The sequence below is a fragment of the Carettochelys insculpta genome, chromosome 4 (genome assembly GCF_033958435.1).
Source record: "Carettochelys insculpta isolate YL-2023 chromosome 4, ASM3395843v1, whole genome shotgun sequence".
Lineage (NCBI taxonomy): Eukaryota > Metazoa > Chordata > Testudines > Carettochelyidae > Carettochelys > Carettochelys insculpta.
Window position 1 is genome coordinate 80,652,172 of NC_134140.1, and position 20,327 is coordinate 80,672,498.

At 45.5% G+C, this 20,327-nt stretch overlaps 1 protein-coding gene across 2 annotated transcripts in view; it reads right to left on the bottom strand.

Annotated features, from left to right (window-relative positions):
- LOC142012601 (uncharacterized) overlaps nt 1–20,069 on the bottom strand; it is a 141,759-nt gene extending 121,690 nt beyond the window's left edge. For both annotated transcript variants that reach the window (XM_074993147.1, XM_074993146.1), the window contains exons 1-6: nt 19,886–20,069; nt 18,874–18,974; nt 16,458–16,527; nt 14,738–14,868; nt 10,968–11,056; nt 4,962–5,061 (exon numbers count right to left, since the gene is read on the bottom strand). In XM_074993147.1, coding sequence (XP_074849248.1) covers nt 4,962–5,061; nt 10,968–11,056; nt 14,738–14,868; nt 16,458–16,527; nt 18,874–18,974; nt 19,886–20,057 — 663 coding nt within the window. In that variant the 5' untranslated portion in view covers nt 20,058–20,069. The remainder of the gene's footprint in view (nt 1–4,961; nt 5,062–10,967; nt 11,057–14,737; nt 14,869–16,457; nt 16,528–18,873; nt 18,975–19,885) is intronic.
- Nucleotides 20,070–20,327: the final 258 nt, after the last annotated feature.

The window sequence follows — 20,327 nt, forward strand, 5'->3', positions numbered from 1 at the left end:
AGTAGCGTGCACGTGTAGACACGGCTCTTCCGGCAACAGACTAAATCCTCCATGGTGCCAGCCGCCCAGCGCCAGGAGGCACCCTTCCCTCCCCCCACCATAACTCTATTCCTCTGGCCTCCAGCTGTGCTTAAAGGGGCCGGCAGCCCCAGGCAGGAAGCTGGGGGTATGGCTACAAGCCTGCTGCATGCGGCTGCAGGTACACCCTAGCAGCCACTCCCAGGAACCTTAAGACATGACTGAGGCAGCTGGGGACTGTGCTGGGCCCTCCCGCAGCTCAGGGGAGGAATCTCAGGGCTCCGGAAGGGGTGGCAGGAGGTGGGCCCCATCCTGGCCTGGCCTGGAAATAGAAGACCTGGTGGCCCTCTGGGCTGAAGAGGAGGTGGTGCTGGACCCCACCGCCAAGTGCAGGAATGCCCTGGGCTACGCACGGATTGCTGAAGCCCTGGCGAAGTGCAGCCACCCAGCCCACACTCTCGAGTAGGTGTGGGCGAAGGTGAAAGAGCTCCACCAGGGCTACATGCAGGCCCAGGATGTGCACCAGCGGTCAGGGGTAGGGCCGGCCACCTATACCTATTACAGGGAGTTGGACCACCTCCTCAGGGCAAGGATGGGGCCCCCCACCACCGACCCCTGGACACCGGGGAGTGGCCTTCCCCACCAGAGGGTGCCTCCCCAGAACCACCCAGCTTGCCACAGCCACCATCGGACCCTGAGTCCAGCCAGGGCATGCTGGTGATTGCCCTTGACTCCACCACCACCAGCATCACCAGCTCCTCATGGGCATCCCCAGACCTGTTCTCTGATGACTCAGTGAGCACCCCAGCCATCACATCCCCCGGCTTTGAGGGTGGAGGGGGACAGGCATCTCAAGGGCTCATCACCTGCCCATATGGCCATGGCAGTGCATACCACCCACATAGCAGGCAGCTGCTAGGCCACCCTCAGCCCCCTGGGGGGGCCTGTGACATTCTGAGTCATGGGGCGGGGGGGAGCAGCTGACCCTTGGCAAGGTCCATACATGGCGATGCCTGCTGTACGCATGTTGCAGGGCCCCCGGGAGGCCCTGGCTGCACCAGGCCCCCCACCACCCATGCTGGGATCCCCATGTGCCTCCAGGAGTTGGAAACGTTTGGTCAGACCCTTGCCCCCAACAGCATGGGCACACAGTGCAGCAGAGCCCACCTTGCGAGGTCGCACCTTGGACAAGCACTATCCCTCAGCCTACGCACAGGGGCTGCGACTGCCAGGGGGCAGGATAGGGCCCCAGGGCTGTGCTGCAAGAGGGACTTACCCTCCCCATCTCTCCCCATAGCTGCAGCATCTGAGGGCCGGTGCAGCCCCGCCGTGCACCCAGGCAGCACCGGGGAGGAGGCAGAGGCAGGGGATGAGTGACCAGCGCCCCCAAGGGATGGCAGCCCACTAGCCCCAGAGCATCCAAGGACCTGTCACCAGCTAGATGAGTACACCCTCCAGGTGTACACCGTTGCCCTCAAGCACCACAATGACCTCACGGAGGAGTAGATGCACTGAGAGGATGAGCTGCACCAGGACCCCACATGGGGGTCAGAGCAGTGGCTGGCCTCAGTAGACCAGCTCCTAGACATGGCCGAAGCCTGGGTGGCCCAGCCCGCTCCGCCCGCAGGGCCTGCTGCCCTCACCCCTTGCCAGGCGGGGCTCCCCCTCCTGCCCCCACTCCCCCAGAACCCATGCTGCGTGTCATGGCACATGCCATGTAGCAGACAACGGACATGGCGGGGATCCATTCCCTGCAGGACCCCCTGACTCTGCTGCCCCACCCACCGAGGCCAAGGCTGTGCCAGTCAGCTCCCCCGCCACCTCCCTGTCATCCCAGTCCCAACACAGCCTCGCAGTGGCAGTCGCCCACGGCGTACAAGGGGTTAATGCACCTGCCATGGGTCGTGGCCCACAACCCCTGCCCCGGAGTGATGCCCCCCTCCCTTTTTGAAATCAGAAAAGCTGTATGTTAAAAGTTGTATTTTTATTGCACAACTATATTTTTGGCATAAAGTTTATGTTTTCACACCCGTGTCCCTCCTCGGGGACTGATGGTGGGAGGGTGCTGTGGGAGAGGGGCACAGCATGATGGTTACCCCCCTCCTCCGGGGTGGCCTGGGGACGGTCACAGGGCTGCAGGCAAACACCTCCTGCAAGGCCCACCAAATGTGCACACCATCAGTGTGCACCTGTCAGTTGTGGGCCACTCTGGGCTGCTCATAAAGGCCCCCTTCCTCCGGCGCCCACCCCTGGAGGAACTCCTCCTCCCTCTCCTCCACCAGCTTGTGCAGTGAGTAGCATGCGGCCTCCGCCCCCACATCTAGCTGCATGAGGAGGCACCAGAACCTCCCCTTCTGCTGGCCGAAGGCGAGCTCCACGGTGTTTCTCGCACAGGTGAGGCAGGCATTGAAGGCCTTCTGCGTGGTACTCAGGCAGCCTCTGTAGGGCCTCATGAGCCATGGGAGGGGTGGATATGCTGCATCCCTCAAAATGCAGAAGGGCATCTGTGTATCTCCCACGGCCAGCTCCCGGTGTGGGACACAGGTGCCCTCCTCCATCCTGTAGAACAGGCTAGAATTCCGTAGCACCCAAGCATCATGCGTCCGGCCCAACCACCCGACGTATATGTCCAGGAACTGGCCTTGGTGGTCCACTAGGGACTCCATGACCACTGAGTGGTACCTCTTGCAGTTTATGAAGCTGCCTGCACTGTGTTCCGGGGCCTGGATGGGGATATGCGTGCCATCCAGCATCCTGGAACAATTGGGGAAGTCCAGGTGCTGGAAGCCGGCCACAATGGCGTCCATGTCGTGGATCTGGACGAGCCTCCATAGCAGGGTCTCCCCCCATGTAGCCCCAAGCTGCCGTACCTGTATCAGGGCAGCTCAGACAGTGGATTTCCCAATCTCAAATTGATGTCCCACTGAGTGATAGCTGCCGAGTGTCATCAGTTTCCATACCGCTATGGCCAACCTCTTCTCCAGGGTGAGGAGGAGCCACGTTTGTGCCCTGTCTTTACAGGACAGTGGTGAGCCTCTGGCACAGCTCAAGGAAGGTGACCTTCCACATTCGGAAATTCTGAAGCCAATGGTGGTCACCTGTGGGCACAGCCGTTTGTGGCATGACTACGACAGTGTTGCAAGCTGCAGCCTGCACACGCCCCGTGCATGATCAAGGCTTTGCTACCCGATCAGAACCCAACATGCCAGCACACATTGACAAAGCCCCCCGAGGAGCTAAGGGCTAAGTCACATACACGGAAGCGAGACCACCACCTCATCAAGCATCAGAAACTCCTAAAAAGGGCAGCTCCTAAAGGGATACAATGCACTGGCCCAGCGGGTTGCTCCCATGTCCAAACCCTGATAAAAAACCAACTCCCCTCCGCTCAAACTGGAGATGTGTGTATCTTGACAAGTCCGTTGGCCGGCCCAAGTTGCTTGTCCCTCCCGCCGAAAATTTGGACCCTTTTGGCTACATGTTGGTGTGGGCTCTACTTGCCACCTGCAGTTTGGTAACCACCCCATAACTACAGGTTCTCCCCTTTCCTTCAGTCGATATTGCATCCCCTTTCCGTCACTCGGCAGAGGGTAGACAGCTGGAGCGCACTAAGTATTCCTTATTAATTCCCCTCATAACATTGATTAAGCCATCATTAATAAAGCTTTTTTACACTCACCACTTTGTCTCTTCTCCATCCACCACTCTTCCAGCAAACCCCTTTCACTCCCAGAAGATCATCCCACTGCCCCAAGACTAGACAGTCCCGCCAGTCACTGCTGATGGGATACCGCCAGACTCGTCGGGGCCCCCAACGAGGTGAGAGCTGCTGGGGTACCAGTGCCATGGGGCCGTTGTCTGTGGGGTCCTCCTCAAGGTTGTCCTCCCAGATGTGATGGAAGACTCCCATGAGGACCAGGGCAGTGGGAGAAGCAGCTGCCCCAGGCACCAGTTGGAGGCTGCCCTGCCATGCTGCTGAGTGTCACTGGCGGGCTCTGTGAACTCTGGCTGTGGTGCCTGTAAGCACTTAGCTGCATCCACCATGGCTCTGCCAGTCTCACCTCATGCAGGGACTGCAGCTGGGCAGGTGGGACCTTTTAAGGGCATGTGGAACTGGTGCACCTGGAAGGGCTTGCCCTCCATGCATGCCGCGCTTCCAGTGTTAAGGGGCTCCCTCTGTCGACAGATCTGGGTGCTGTGTGGACACCCTCTGCTGACAGAGCAGGAGCCTCTTTAACACGTGGCTGTTCTCTGTTGACAGATGTTTTGCCAAGGTAATACTGCTGACAGCGCTATCTGTTGGCATAGGGTGCCCATGTAGACACAGCCTTTGAGAATCCCTAGCCTTTCTTTGCAGAAGTGGGTCCCAGTTCTCTTTTTCTCCCCAAGTAGGATTTTGTCCCTTGGGATTCCACCCTGACTCAATCTCTCCCCTCCTTTCCCTACACTTGGTCAGAAGTTCCAAACCTTCCTTCACAAAGCTGCATCCTGGTTTTAACTGACTGGAGTTCAACCTCCTGGTTTGCATTGCTAAACGCTGCTGGTATCAGGGTCTTAATTTCCTGAGTCTTCATCTTCACAGTAGCCACCCACGGCCCTTTATAGGGAATTATCTGATCTTACTCAAATGTGCCTCTTTAGCAATCGGGATTTGCCAGATCTAGGCCCTCCAGCCAATGTGGAGTAAGACTTCCAGTTATAAGTCCTGTTATAACATATGTATTAAATTAAACATAAAAAAGTCATGGTAATGATGAATTACCATGAATGTCAAATGCCAAAGGCTAAAAAAGCTGTGTCAGCTCACTGTTTTTATTAAAACGTAGACACTAAATTAAAAAAAATAGTACTGGACAATGATTACTAACCATTCCTTCATATGTATTCACAATACTAGGAAATGAGGGTTAAGCCCCAGTTATGAAAAATGATCTGATACTTACAGAATGAATGAGAGGTCCCAACACCATGCCACTATCCACACATCTACCAGTCACAACAATATCAGCTCCAAGGTCAAGAGCCCTGCTTATTGGTCTTGCTCTAACATAATAAAAAACAATATTTTTGACTATTACATTCGCAATTTTTAAATATTTTTAAAATTTCTTTTAAACATTAAGTCTATGCCAGAGACATTATATTACATCATTCATGCATCCTGTATGATATTAACTTAAACACTCCCATTCTAAATATCTGATTTTTTATATAATGAACATATGCATTTATTAGAACACAGGGCAAATTAATGAAACTAGTCACCTAAACTATGCAGACAAATGTGGTTGTCACACACACTAGATAATGTGTATTATCTATTGGTTCCATGTTTTCATTAATATGAATGATATTTAGCACTCTGATCTTCAGATTTCTAAGTATTTTACAGAGGAGGACAGGCATTATTATTTCACAGAGCAGGGAAAAACTGATATTCAGAGACATTAAGACCCATATTTTCAAAAAGTGGGTTTGACTCCCTAACTTAAGACACATAAGGCTGATTTTCATAAGTGCTGAACATCAGCTACTTTAACTGATGCCAATATCAGCAGGTGCTCTGTACTTCAGAAAAATCTAGATATCTCAAGTTGGGCAGCCAAAAAAGGGGCTACCCAAAATCTTTGGACTTGGTCTTGCAGTGCTCAGGTTAAAGATGTGTTTAACTTCAACACAGATGTTCAGATCTGGGCTGGAACCCATGCTTTGGGACTTTAACCAGTTGTGGGGTCCCAAAGCTTGGGCGCTATCCAAGCCCAAATGTTGACACAGCAATTTTGCAGAGCCACTGCTGAAGACTTGAAAGCCTGGGTCACGTGACACCGGCCACCTGTGTAATGAACTTCACAGTGAGTCTGTGAGAGAACTTAGAACAGAAACCATATCTCTTGGGACTGTTCAACTAAACAAGAGATGATTAAAGGAGGATACAGCAGTGATGTATAAAATCATGAATGGTGTGGAGAAAGTGAGTAGGGAAATTATTTACTTCTTCATATTACATAATAAATACCAGTCACTGAATCAAATTAATAGGCAGCACATTTAAAACAAACACAAGGAAGTACTTTTTGAGACAATTCACAATACACCTATACAACTCAATGCCAGGGAACGTTTTGAAAGCCAAAAATATACGTGACTTCAAAAAACAATCAAATAAGTGGAGGACAGAAGAATTAGAGGTCCTGACACAGTCAAAGGAGAATGAAGGGATTGGTATAATGGAGACTTGGCGTGATAACTCACATACCTGGAGCACTGTCATGGAAGGGTATGAACAGTTCAGGAAGGACAGGCAGGTGAGAAAAGGAGGAGGATTGTCACTGTATGTAAGATTGCTTAGAGCTTCAGTATATGGAGGGAGAAAAGCCAGCTGAGAGTCTTTGGATTAAGCTTAGAAGCAGAAGCAACAGAAGCGATGTTGCGTTTGGTGTTTGCTATAGACCACCAGATCAGTTAGATGAGGTAGATGAGGATTTCTTCAAACAACTAAGAGAAGCTTTCAAATCACAGGCCCTGGTTCTCATGGGAGACTTTAACCACCCAGACATTTTGTTGTGAAACCAATGCAGCAGCACACAGACAATCCAGGAAGTTTTGGAGACTGTTTGGGATAACTTGTTGGTACAAGTGCTGAAGGAACCAACCAGCGGCCATGAACAGCTTGACCTGCTGCTCACAAACAGGGAAGAAACAGTAAGAGGAATAGGAGTGGGTGGCAACCTAGGCTGCAGCAATCATGAGATGGTAGATTTCAGGATTCTGACAAAAGGAAGAAAGGTAAGAAGTAAAATAGAAACCTTTGATTTCAGAAGAGCAGACTTCGACTCCCTCAGAGAACTTATGGACAGGATCCCCTGGGAAGCTAATATGGAGAGGAAAGAAGTTCAGGAGAACTGGCAGTATTTTGAAGAAGTCTCATTGAAGGCACAGGAATAAACCATCCCAATGCACAGTAAAAAAAAAAAAAAAAAAAAAGCAAATCCTTGGTGAGCTTAAACTCAGAAAGGATGCTTATAAGAAGTGGAAGCTTGGACTAAGGAGAAGTATAAATATATGACTGGAGAATGCTGCGGGGTAATCAGGAAAGCAAAAGCACAATTGGATTTGAAGCTAGCAAGGAATGTCAAGGACAACAAGAAGGATTGGAAATGTTTCATTACCAATCAAGGTACCATCGTCAGTGCTCAGCAAATTTGGTGAAAAGTCCTCTGAGACAGGTCTTTATATGGTCTTTTTGCATGACCCTAACCAATGGTTGATTTTGATTGGTTACTTATGGCTTTGAATTTCAACCAAACAATCATCGTTGACCACATTCTCATTGTTTGTTCTTTTTCTATTATCCCTCAACCTCATGGGTTCAAACACTGGGTCTAAGTCGACGTGCAGTTAATTGAGTCATTTCTGGAAAACCACACCTCTAGAAACTCCCTTCCTTGCCTAGACCCTATGTTCATCCTATGACTTTCACGTTGTTGAAGTCAAATTTATGACCAGTATTGTCCTCGTGTAATGAAATCAATGACAGAGAGTCATGTCATTTCACAGCCATTTGATGCTCACGTATACGTGTACCTAGTCTCCTTCCGGTTTGTCCAACATAATGTTTGGAACAGTTTGAACACTGAATTTTGTAAATCACATTTGTTTTACATGTACGTTCAATTGGATCTTTTGGCCTAGATAGGGTATTTCTCAATGTGTTTGTCAGTTTGCGCACGACTTTAATTCCAAATGGCTTTAGTAGTCTTGATGTCATTTCAGAAATATTTTTGACATACGATAGTCTACTCTTTTGGCTGAAAGTTACATCTTTGAACGTAATTCCTTGGGTAACTGGTTAGCTTAAATATGTGATTAAGATGTTTCTCTTCAGCTTCACGTAATAGATTTGTGCTGCCGTGGGTTTTAGCTCTGTTGAAGAGGGTTCTTATGCAGCTTCTTTTATGACTGACAGGGTGGCTATTGAAAGAACCGAGAATTTGATCCATGTGTGTTTCTCTTCTATGTACAGATGTTTCTAGGTGCCCTGTTTCGCTATGATTCACTAACACATCGAGAAACAGAAGTATTTGATTGCATTCTTTTTCAATAGTAAACATAATACCCTTGATTGTTTTATTTAAAATGTTGTGGGTGCTCTGTATGTCAATGTGCTTAATGACAACAAATGTGCCATCAACATATCATATCCAAACACTTGGTCTGATTATTGATAGTAAAATTTGTTCCAAGCGTTGCATTACTCCTTCTGCAATTAATCCCGAGAGTGGTGATCCCCTTGGTGTCCCTTTGATTTGCTTATATATCTGACCATCAAACATAAGGTTAGTATTAAGACATAATTCAACGAGATCCATTATGGAGTTGTGGCTAATAGTTTACACTGACTGAGACTCATCAGTCTGTAGAAGTTCATTTAATTGTTTGCTCAGCTAGCTGCAAATCGATTGATGTGAACAATGCAGTGACATCAAAGGATACCATTAATTCATCAGACTCAGTCTGCTTTCCTCTAATTTTTGATAGAAATTGTATAGAGGAGGTGATCGAATGTGGTGAATTTGCAGTTAAGTGTTTTAAACGCTGCCGTAGTTCTTTTGATAAGTTGTAGGCTGGTGTTCCTGGGAGGGAAACAATGGGTCGTAATGGGATGTTCTGTTTGTGAACTTTTAGCAGTCCATGGCTATGTCTACACGTGCCTCAAACTTCGAAATGGCCATGCAAATGGCCATTTCGAAGTTTACTAATGAAGCGCTGAAATGCATATTCAGCGCTTCATTAGCATGCGGGCGGCAGCCGCGCTTCGAAATTGACGCTCCTTGCCGCCGTGCGGCGCGTCCAGACGGGGCTCCTTTTCGAAAGGATGCCGCCTACTTCGAAGTCCCCTTATTCCCATGAGCTCATTGGAATAAGGGGACTTCGAAGTAGGCGGCGTCCTTTCGAAAAGGAGCCCCGTCTGGACGCACCGCGCAGCGGCAAGGCGCATCAATTTTGAAGCGCGGCTGCTGCCCGCATGCTAATGAAGCGCTGAATATGCATTTCAGCGCTTCATTAGTTAACTTCGAAATGGCCATTTGCATGGCCATTTCGAAGTTTGGGGCACGTGTAGACACAGCCCATAGGTTCACGCTATGTTTAAGTCATTTGCTCTCATTTTCCACTGCTCCTCTTTTGTAATCTCATCTTTATCTACTAAAGACTTTAGTGTTCAATTAATTTTGCTCGCTAACTGTGTTGTGGGATCAACGTTTATTGGAACATAGGTTGTTCGGTCTTCCAAAAGTGACTTAGCTGTGTTGATATAATCCTGTTTGTTCATAACAACAGTAATACGTCCCTTGTCAGCTGGTACTATTATGATACTTTTGCCAAGGCGCAGAGACTTCAACGCCTTTTGTTCCATTGCAGTGAAGATGTTTAATGGTTTATTACATGTCATAAATGCCAAACTGAACCCTCCGCGCTACCAATCTTCTCTTCTGTCTTAAAACAGGAAGGATTCTACCAGCATGTTAACAATAAAAAGGTTATCATGGAGGGTGTGGGGACATTACTGGATGAGGGAGGTAGCCTGGTGACAGATGATGTGGGAAAGGCTGAAGTACTCAATGCTTTTTTTTGTGCTTCAGTCTTCACAGACAAGGTCAGTTCTCAGACTACAGCACTAGGCAATGCAATATGGGAAAAATGTGAGCAGCCCCTCATGGGGAAAGAATGGGTTAAGAGCTATTTAGAAAAGCTAGATGCGCACAAATCCATCGGTCTGGATTTAATACATTCAAGGATACTGAGGGAATTGGCAGATGTTATTGCAGAACCTTTGGCTATTATCTTTGAAAACTTGTGAACATTGGGAGAGGCCCCAGATGACTGGAAAAAGGCAAATGTAGTGCCTATCTTTAAAAAAAGGAAAGAAGGACAATCCAGGGCACTATAGACCAATCAGCCTTACCTCAGTCCCCAGAAAAATCATGGAGGGGATCCTCAAGGAATCCATTGGGAAGAGGGGAAAGTGATCAAGAGTAGTCAACATGGATTCACCAAGAGCAAGTCGTGCCTGACCAGTCTGATTAGCTTCTATGATGAAGTAACTAGCTCTCCTCTGAAGTTCTTTCTGAACCTTTTCTTCAGCAAGAAACAGTTACGTTCCCCATGAATGCACACAAAATTTGGTTCCCAGAATCCCCAGATCTATAAAGACTTGGGAAACCTACACAGAGACTCCTGGACAACCCAGTTCACCAGGAGTTTCACAGTAGAGAGAGGCCCCAAAGATGAGCTAATGCACACTCAGATTCTATTATTTCTTTTCACAGATTACAATGCATTTGTTTAGAAATGATGCCTCCGGAGCAGCTGCCCCCCTCTCCAAACATCCCCATAACTCTGTCCCATTCAAGGAGAGGATGCACGTGGATATCAAGGGATTGCTGACATTGATTAAAATTAAATTGAAATAAATTTTATTAGATAAAAAAAAGCTCAAGACACATGATGAGAGACGTGATGTCAAAGAGCTAGAACAGGAAAATCTTAATACTAAATACTTATGAGACAGACGGGGCTGATGACAGACTTCAGTGGACCCTGGGCAATGAGTCGAGGGTAGGTTGATCTTGGCTCCAAGCCCTATAGAAGGGGTTGGGCTAAGGCCAGCCTACCCTCGCACTGTCTGAATCACTCAGTGTGGGGCTCTGGCAGTAATTTAAAAGGGTCAGGGGCAACTGCCCCTTCCGTACCCCTCCGCACCCAGTTGGCAGCTCTTGAGATAGAAAGAAAATATAACTGATTTTGCAGACTTCCCAACACTATCAATTCACTATATTATTACTTTATTTGTAAACCAAATCAAGCTATCTTATGCGATGAACGGAATATGTAGGACATCAACATATTCAAGTAACACACAAAACATACAGCTTTCTGAAATACCTCACCCAAGATAGGCATTCATGCTGTTAACAGTCTCTGGAAATGGCTTCCCATTCTCCATATCTTTGATGCGAGCTTCTTTTAGGTTGTCCTTCTGTTTAAAAAAAGAAAGCAATGAATATTTTACTGTATTAAATATCAGACAACTACAAAATATCCATCTTTAAGTAACTCCAGGTAAAACAGTATTGTTAAAATACCTAACAAAAATAAATCAGTTTAACAAACATTTTTTAATCAAAAGATGAGTTGGAATTTTTTCATCAGAGCTTTCTTGACATTGTAGGAAACAAACTTCCAAGATAGTAAACCTATACAATTTATAAACTCATTGTAGTTACAGCTTCTTCAGAGGCCTTTAACACATTGAAAATGGAAGAAAATCAAAACCTTTACACAGAAATATCTGCTGTGATCACAACAGTTGCAAAGACCGAAAATGAAGCTACTGCTGATACTCAGACATCACCTCACTGGTTTCAATAGCACAATATCAATTCAGTCTTAAAGTGGATAGCTGATAGTTCGTTAATTGTGGATGAACTTCTCGGGGGTCACAAGCAATAGTTGGATCCGGAATCTCTATCTAAACCACTTTTTTGAAGACCTAACTTCTAATCCTACACGAATGACAACTTTACAGGTATAGTCTGGTCTTCTATAGCGAGCCAGTTAATAAACTAGATTTTAGTACTTTGATCTTAAACCTTTTCTCTTCAGTACATCGCTATTTCTCATTAGCAAAATTAATAAAGACAGAGACTTCTCAAATTGATTCGTAACTTAGTCTTTGACAAAAGTCTTTACTTCTGCTATGTTACTTTTTATTAAGTATAAGACATGAACTTTACACACACTTAAGTTTTATCACACTGCAAGAATGCAGATCATTATCATTAGAGCCCTGCAAAATTGTGGATATCCACTTTATATCTTCAGACCATATTTGTGAATCACGGATCCTTTGTGGATACACATTTTCAATCTGCATAGGACTCAAATTATCATCTATGTAAATATGTGTCACTTTTTAAACTATTTGATTAGCAATAAATTAGAGAATCCAAAACTGACTGCAGATCAGGAATGTCCAGACTGTGGTCACAGGATGATCAAATAAGCAACATTTCTGAATTCCTGGCCCCATACGAATCAATGAGAAAACTCCCACTGATTTCAGTAGGAGCAGGATATCACCCCAACAGTGAAGGGGTTCACCTAATTTGTAAACAATGGAGCAGATTCCAGATTTCTTCATGTTTAATGAAATAGTAGTAAATGTTGGCCATGCCCTGGCATTAATAGTTTGAGAGAGTACAGAACATTCTGTGATATGAAGTACATATGAGCAACCTTATAGCCATTTCTATCAAAAGCTACACACACAGTTTTCCCATCAAGTGTAACATACAGTGCACCAAAAATATCTAATTGTAATAATCACTTAGATTTCATATAACATAAGGCACCCAAAATGCAAACCTATCAACCAGAAACTACTTTAGACTTAACCCCAGTAAGTTACCTACTACAGAAACCAGGCCTGCCCATGGGGGCAGGGGAAAGGAATGAGAGCCATTGCATAGGGAGCCAGAGTTTTAAAGGTGCCCAGAGCTCCCTCTGGCAGCTCCATGCAGTGGTGTGTAAGTAGCGGTGACGACGAGGAGCTCTAGGCCCCTTTGAAATGCCACGTAAGTGCCACTCTGCTGCTCCACATGGCTCTGAAGCCCAGGAGAGAAGGGACCAGTGTGGTGTTCCAGGAAACACTAAGAGCTGAATGCCCTCAGCCCCGCCCCTTTCACCTGAGGCCCTGCCCCTTCCAGCGACATGGACTGGCCCTTCCCTTCCCCCACACCCCACACCTTGGCCCTGGTGGAATGTCTGGCTGTTGGCCCCACTAAAAAAATACAGCTAGTACTTTATAAACTACAACAGAACCTCCAAATTATGAACTCCCTGGGAACGGAGGGTGTTTGTAATCTGAAATATTGTAACTGAACAAAGCATTATGACTGTTCTTTCTAAAATTTACAACCGAACATTGACTTAAGTCAGCTTTGAAACTTTACTGTGCAGAAGAAAAATGCTGCTTTCCCTTTATTTTTAGTAGTTTATGTTTACCTGTCCTGTATTTGCTTTAATTTTATTTTTTTCCCTCTATCTGCTGCTATCTGGTTATATATTTCCAGTTCCAAAACAGCTATGTGGTTGACTGGTCAATTCATGACTCTGGTGTTCTTCATACTGATGTACTACTGTATTGGAAGAAGTCAAAAGATATGAAACTTTTAGTCTATGCAAACTGTGGAATGTTCAGTTTCAGACCTCAAAGATTCACCATTATTTAGTTCATACAGCAACTGGAAATAAAAAATAGCTTAGGGCTAAATACTGCCTTCTCTTCTGCACCCAGAGATCCTGAGATACAGTATGCAGCTGCACTTCTGGGCAAGGTGGACAAGGACTTGTGGATGTGATGCATGTTGGATTACACCTTCTGTGGGCTGCCAAACCCAGTACTACAGAGTTTGAGGCAGTTCAGGGAATCTTCTATTAAAGGTATTCTCAAGGCAAAAGTAACTGAGCAATTCTACAGCCCTTCCACAGAAGAAAAGTGACTACTCAGCCTCAGCACAAGGGGAGTTAGAGCAGATTTGGGTGAAATTCTGTCTCCTCTCAAGCCAAAGTCAATGGCAGAGCTACCACTGATTTCCACAGCACCAGGTTTCTCCCTTGGACATGATTAGTAACTCTTTTAAATGGATCTTAAGCACACAATGCATTCCATTTAAAATGACTTATTTTTCTAACACACATAGCTGGGAAAAATTAATACTTTTCTTAACGTTAAACATACAGGGACTTTTTAAAATGGGACTCTCTCATCTGGCAACATCTGTAATCTTCCAAGACCATTAGCTTCCCAAGCACTCAGGTTACTATCTATCTGCACTAAACATGTCAGTTTTGTGAATACATCACTAAGGCTACGTCTACATGTGCCCCAAACTTCGAAATGGCCACGCAAATGGCCATTTCGAAGTTTACTAATGAAGCGCTGAAATGCGTATTCGGCGCTTCATTAGCATGCGGGCGGCAGCGGCACTTCGAAATTGATGCGGCTTGCCGCCGCACATCTGGTCCAGACGGGGCTCCTTTTCGAAAGGACCCCGCCTACTTCGAAGTCCCCTTATTCCCATCAGCTCATGGGAATAAGGGGACTTCGAAGTAGGTGGGGTCCTTTCGAAAAGGAGCCCCGTCTGGACGCGCCACGCGGTGGCAAGCCGCGTCAATTTCGAAGTGCCGCTGCTGCCCGCATGCTAATGAAGCGCTGAATAGGCATTTCAGCGCTTCATTAGTAAACTTCGAAATGGCCATTTGCATGGCCATTTCGAAGTTTGGGGCACGTGTAGACACGGCCTAAGAAAAGGAAGCACCAGAGCCATGTGGGGCTCTTGCAGTCCCTCAGACCAGAAAACTCCTGCCTTCTGAGTCTAGTAAATGGAAAATATGATCCCTAAGTAATGATTATGGATGAGCTGTGTCTTCAGTTAATGTAGCTCTGATCTGAATAATACACATTTAGCTTTGTGCACACCAGATGTAAAACAGACCAAGAACAGAGGTTATTTTTTCAAATGAGACAATGTGTAATAATTAAACAAAAGTGAAGCCTAACACTGACACCTCCTATTTTCAGTGTCACCTCTCTGTTATATGAAAGAACAATCAACTTCCCAGACTTTTACTGAGCCATAAAACATCAATTATGTACCTCGGCCATCAAATCATCTCCAGCAACAACAGCTATTTTCAAATCAGCATCAGCTTTCTTTGCTATTGCTTGAAGACCAGCAGCACATGCAAGTGGATTTATTCCACCAGCATTACTAATGACACGAACACCTTAAGAGAACAAAAAATTTGGCGTTAAAATCACCAATTATACAATGAAAAAGACTTAACACGTGTGAGCCCCTAGATGCACTGCTGCATATTGTCCAGCACATGATCAACCAAAACAACAAACGAGATATTATGCTCGCTTATCAAGTCTAGAGAAAAATAATAGTTCTGACTGGTGTGACTCCAAAAACTGATGATAATTTAAATGCCTGCAGTGTTCGCTATTTCACTGAAGATTCTTGGCCAGAAACATACAGCTACTCTAACATTGCAGGCATATTGATAATAAAAGGATGCTACGCAGATTAGTACTACCTTATGCCCACCAATCTGACTTCAAGGGAGTTGTGAATAAAACTGCATACCATTATTATTTATTATTATACTATTAGCATAAATCAGCATGTTTCTTCCACCAACAGAAGTTGGTCCAGTAAACATTATTACTTCATCTACTTTGTCTCTCTATCCATATAAGCAGATAGGGTGCCATCTAGACATAGCCTAACTGCAAAATAAGCTATGCAATTTGCATAGCACAAATTGTGTAGCTTGCTTTGACTAGATTTCGAAATAGGCTATTTTTGCATGTGACACTGCCTAAATGGTGCCACATGCTGAAATAAAGCCCTATTTCAAGGCATCTGTGTACTTTTCATACAATGAAGTTTACAGGAATGCCAGAGTAGCACACCCATTACCTCGAAAACTGTTTCGAAACAAGGGGCATGTTGCACAGATGCAGTCAGCTATTTTGGGATACATCTGCATCCGAAAATAGCACCCACCATGTAGACACAGTCATAGAAATTATCAGGAAATTTTCAATTACATTTTTCTTTATTGGAAAATACTGATCCAGCAGGGCCAAAACTGTTCACAGGAAGGGGTTTGTTTTGATAGATCTTTGGTTTTTGACAACATTCGAAAAAGAATGTTTAAAATTGTCTATGCATCTTGTTTTTACACTTTTTAAATGGAAAAGTTCAGTTTTTCAGTTCAAAATGACTTTTCACTTTTAATTTAACATACAGCAAAATGTTTGCAAAATAAAAAGGTTAAAACCACAACAAAAGGAGGCAGAACAAAAAATTAAGTTGACTCAATTCATTTTTCCCCTCAGACTTTAGAGTTTTTCAGTTACTTGTTCCAATTCAGGATGGGGCATGTTTTTTTTTTCATTTTTCAAAATTCTGCAGAATGGGAAAACCATTTTCAAAACCAGTCAGTTAACATTAAACTGGATAAAAGTACATCTCACAGAAGACAAGAAACATGCAATTTCTCTTTTAAATAAATTCCATAACAGTCTTTTATACATTATATAATATATTATGCATCAGGAATGGGGAAAATCAGAATTCCCCTTGTTAAATGTTCTCATTCAAATCTAGAAAGATGTCAGATTTCCTATATTTAGCTTTGAAGTAACAAAGTATGCAATGCAGATATGAAAACTAAAGGTCTGATTTTGTGAGGTTCTCAGCATCCTAGCTAATACTGAAGACAACAGTAGTTAAGCATGATGAGCATTTCAAAGATCAAGCTGTAAGTTACTGCAGTGATCCAACTTCTATCTTTTAACATACCTTTTCTGTGAATGTCCTTAATGTAAGGACCCATTGCAGTCAACACAAAATCAGGAGCGTAACCCAAATCCTGAAATAATAAAAAGTTGTATAATTTACTTGCCAAATTTTTATCATGAGTAAATCAATTCCTCTTTATTAGCTCTTAGATTGCAGAAAAAATCGAAACACGCCCTGTCCTCATTTTCACACTTCTATAATTAAAAATGATCGATTTCTTTTTCTAAAGGAAACCTGGAAAACATTTCTCTGAAATACAAAAATCCGTAATTTATCACTATATAGGTTAAAATAGATACAACACAAAATGTACATCACTATATTGTCACAGGAGTCTAAATTATATGTGCCAAATACCATAATTTTTAATTAGCCTTTGGAATCATACAGGAAAAAATGATCCATTTCCTTTGTAAACACAAAATATTGACAACATACAACAAAATAATTCACAACTATCCCATTCAAGAAGATGTTTTATTGAAACCAGGTGAAGTGAGAAAATGCATTCAAATGTCAGGCTACGCATGTTAACTCTCTCCTGGGATAAACTGATGGAACTTCTTTGAAGGCAATGAAGTTCTGAGAGTTTTGTTAAGAGATATTTGGCCCATTGTTTTTAACATTACTCATGCAACTAAAATTACTCATGTGCGTAAGCCTTTGCATAATCAGGGCCTAAGGAGTCAATGCTGCTGTCACTGAAGATAATGGGAAATCTCCTTTTGAATTCAGTAAGTCTGACCTCATGAGGGACTGAGGAACTCCTGAAATAATAAATAAACAATGCTAATGATGTTTAATACCAGAATTCCACCATTAAATTGATATATGAATGGTGGGGCATTATTTCCTCCTCCAGTGAAATGCACTGATTTCTGGAGAAGCCAAGATCATATGTCTGAATCTCAAATTTTGTTATGTTTACTACACCCATGAAGCTATTGTACAGTGTTTATTTTACAGTGGATTATAGTTAGACATTATTATAATTTACAAAATAAGAATGAATAATGGAAATGTCAATGACTGCTCCTGAGGACATTCTATAGAAAAAAGTAGAAATTTTGCACAAAAAATAAAAATTGTGTGTATAATGTTTTAATACTCTGCAATTCTTTTTTTTTTAACCTATGGGAGGTCTCGCATGGCATTGGGAACTGGACAGGGCTGGAGCTGATGACCTCTCAAGATCCTGTCTAGTTCTAATAGTCTATGAAAGGCCACTGACTCCACAGAGGTGGAAGATCACAGTACAGCTGTCCTTCATCAAATGGAGTTAGCAGTGAAGCTGCACGCAACACTAACAGAGTGCAAGGACTAGACATGCCTCAGAAACGTGCGTACCCACTGTAGGCAGGCAAGCTGCTAATGACAGGCTCCAAGTGCAGAGGATTTAGTGGGTGGCGGGAGGTCCAGGTATGCACTGAGAGGGTTCAGTGTGCAGCAATCTGGACATGCCCAACTCAGTGCAAGACACAGCTGATGGGGCTGGGGAAACTGGATGCAAAGAGGCTTTGTGGGAAGGTGGTAGGGAGAACAGAGGAGGAGTCTGGGTGCAACTGTAATGGAACTCTGCAAGGGGGTCTACATGTGAAGGGGATCTGTTATGGGTTCCAGACGCTGGAGGAGTGAGGCTCAGTGGGGTGCTTTCCAAACAACTTTCCTGCCTCCCTCTGCAACTGCAAAGACTTTAAGCACTTTTAAAATGTTTATCACTTTGCTATGGTATTTGAACATTTCAAGCAGCTAAACATATAAAAATTACTTAACTAAATGAACTGTCAAAACAAAAAAATTTAAAAATTATTTTGTTAGTCTTTAAAGTGCTACTTGACTGCTCTTTTGTTTTGATAGTATATAGACTAGCACGGCTCCCTCTCTGTTACTAAGGCCGTGTCTACACTAGCCCCAAACTTCGAAATGGCCATGCAAATGGCCATTTCGAAGTTTACTAATGAAGCGCTGAAATACATATTCAGCGCTTCGTTAGCATGCAGGCGGCCGTGGCACTTCAAAATTGACGCGGCTCGCCACCGCGCGGCTCGTCCCGACAGGGCTTCTTTTCGAAAGGACCCCCGTCTCCTTCGAAGTCCCCTTATTCCTACGAGCAGATGGGAATAAGGGGACTTCGAAGTAGGTGGGGTCCTTTCGAAAAGGAGCCCCATCTGGACGAGCCGCGCGGCGGCGAGCAGCGTCAATTTTGAAGCGCCGCGGCCGCCCGCATGCTAATGAAGTGCTGAATATGTATTTCAGCGCTTCACTAGTAAACTTCGAAATGGCCATTTGAATGGCCATTTCGAAGGTTGGGGTTAGTGTAGACGTAGCCTAAATGAACTGTACTATTCTTGTGATTCCTTTCTCATGCGAAATTGACTGAATTTTTATTTAATAATTAAAGTAATTATATCCTTACCGGAGATTTGGCTTTTGCAGCAGTCAACAGAGACATTGTAATTTCAGAAAGATAATCAAAAACCAGAAAATCCAGTTTTCCTCCATAGAGAAGCTGAGGAACTAATAAAAAAGATATTAAGTAATTCTTTGTTGAAAGTTTTGTATTAAATGCCATTTCATTTTTGAAAAACTAAATCTGAAAGCCATATGCTACAACAAAGCAAAAGAGAAACAATGGATCAATCAGTGAGAATCCTGTGGCACCTTATAGACTAACAGATATTTTGGATCATAAGCTTTCGTGGGCAAAGACCCTCTTCATCAGATATATGAGTCAATATAAAGGTTTGAAGGTTTTAGGCCCAATCCTGCAAACATGCACGTAAGGCACTCTACCCACTTAATCAACGCCCTTAGTAGTCAATGTTTGAGCAAACCACTCGGGTGCCGAAGTGGCTGCTGTAGCATTTACTGGACGCTAAACATGTTCTTTGGGGGGTTGATGCTTCTCGCTGTGCTGTCATCTCTGTTTGTCTGATGTACTAGAGAAGCGGAGGGAACGGGTTTAAAAAAAACAAACAATCCATAAAGCAAACAACACCTCACGGGGGGCTGGAACCTGAGTCCACTGGAGCTCAGCGAACCAGCCGCTGCAGCTCAGCTAACAGCCCGCTAGGGCTCAGCTCACTGTGCCTTCCGGTTAGTGCTCTAAGTACCACTTGGTAGAGCGACTCCCACCCCCAAGTGCTTAGGGGACAACTGCAGCTGCAAGGAGGGGAAGGACAGGGGGCCCTGCGCGTACTTCGCGCTGCTGCCCCTGCAGACGTTGCGCCGACAAGCAGCCCTAGCGCGGGAGCCACTGGACTGGACGCGGCGCGCTCCGCAATACCCCACGCGCCGGCGCGCGGCCTCCCATCTCCAGTCGGCGGCTTCCGGTGACGAGTGGCTTGTTTTGCCGAGCTGTCCCCTCCCCCTCAGCCCCGCGGCGCGCGCTCGCGCCCGCGCGCGCCGCCTCCTGCCCGGCCGCGTACCTGAAGCCGCAGTGTCTCCCCAGAAGCCTGCGGCGCAGCCCACTCGCACGGTCCCGCCCGCCTGGGGCTCACAGGCCGCGCTGCCCGCCGTGCTCCCGTGCCGGCTGCTCGCTGCCCGCAGAAGCCGAGGGGCAGCGGCGCCCCTCAGACCCAGCAGCGCAGCCCAGCTCATGGTGGCTCCGGGCGGGCGACGCCGGGGCGGGCAGCGGAAGGCGGAGGCGAAGGGCTGGGCCACCGCTGACTCAGCCCCGAGCCCGATCCGGCTCCCGCAGGTTCCCTGCGGCTGGATCGTGCCCGATCAGTTCTGCCCCGCGAGCTGCCTCCCTCCCTCCGCTGATGAGTGTGACCAGCCCGGCCCTGCGTCCTGTGTCTGTGGCAAAACCGCGAGGCAGACGAGGCTTAGGGAGAGGGATGCCAGGTGCAAGCAGAGCCCCCAGGGTGG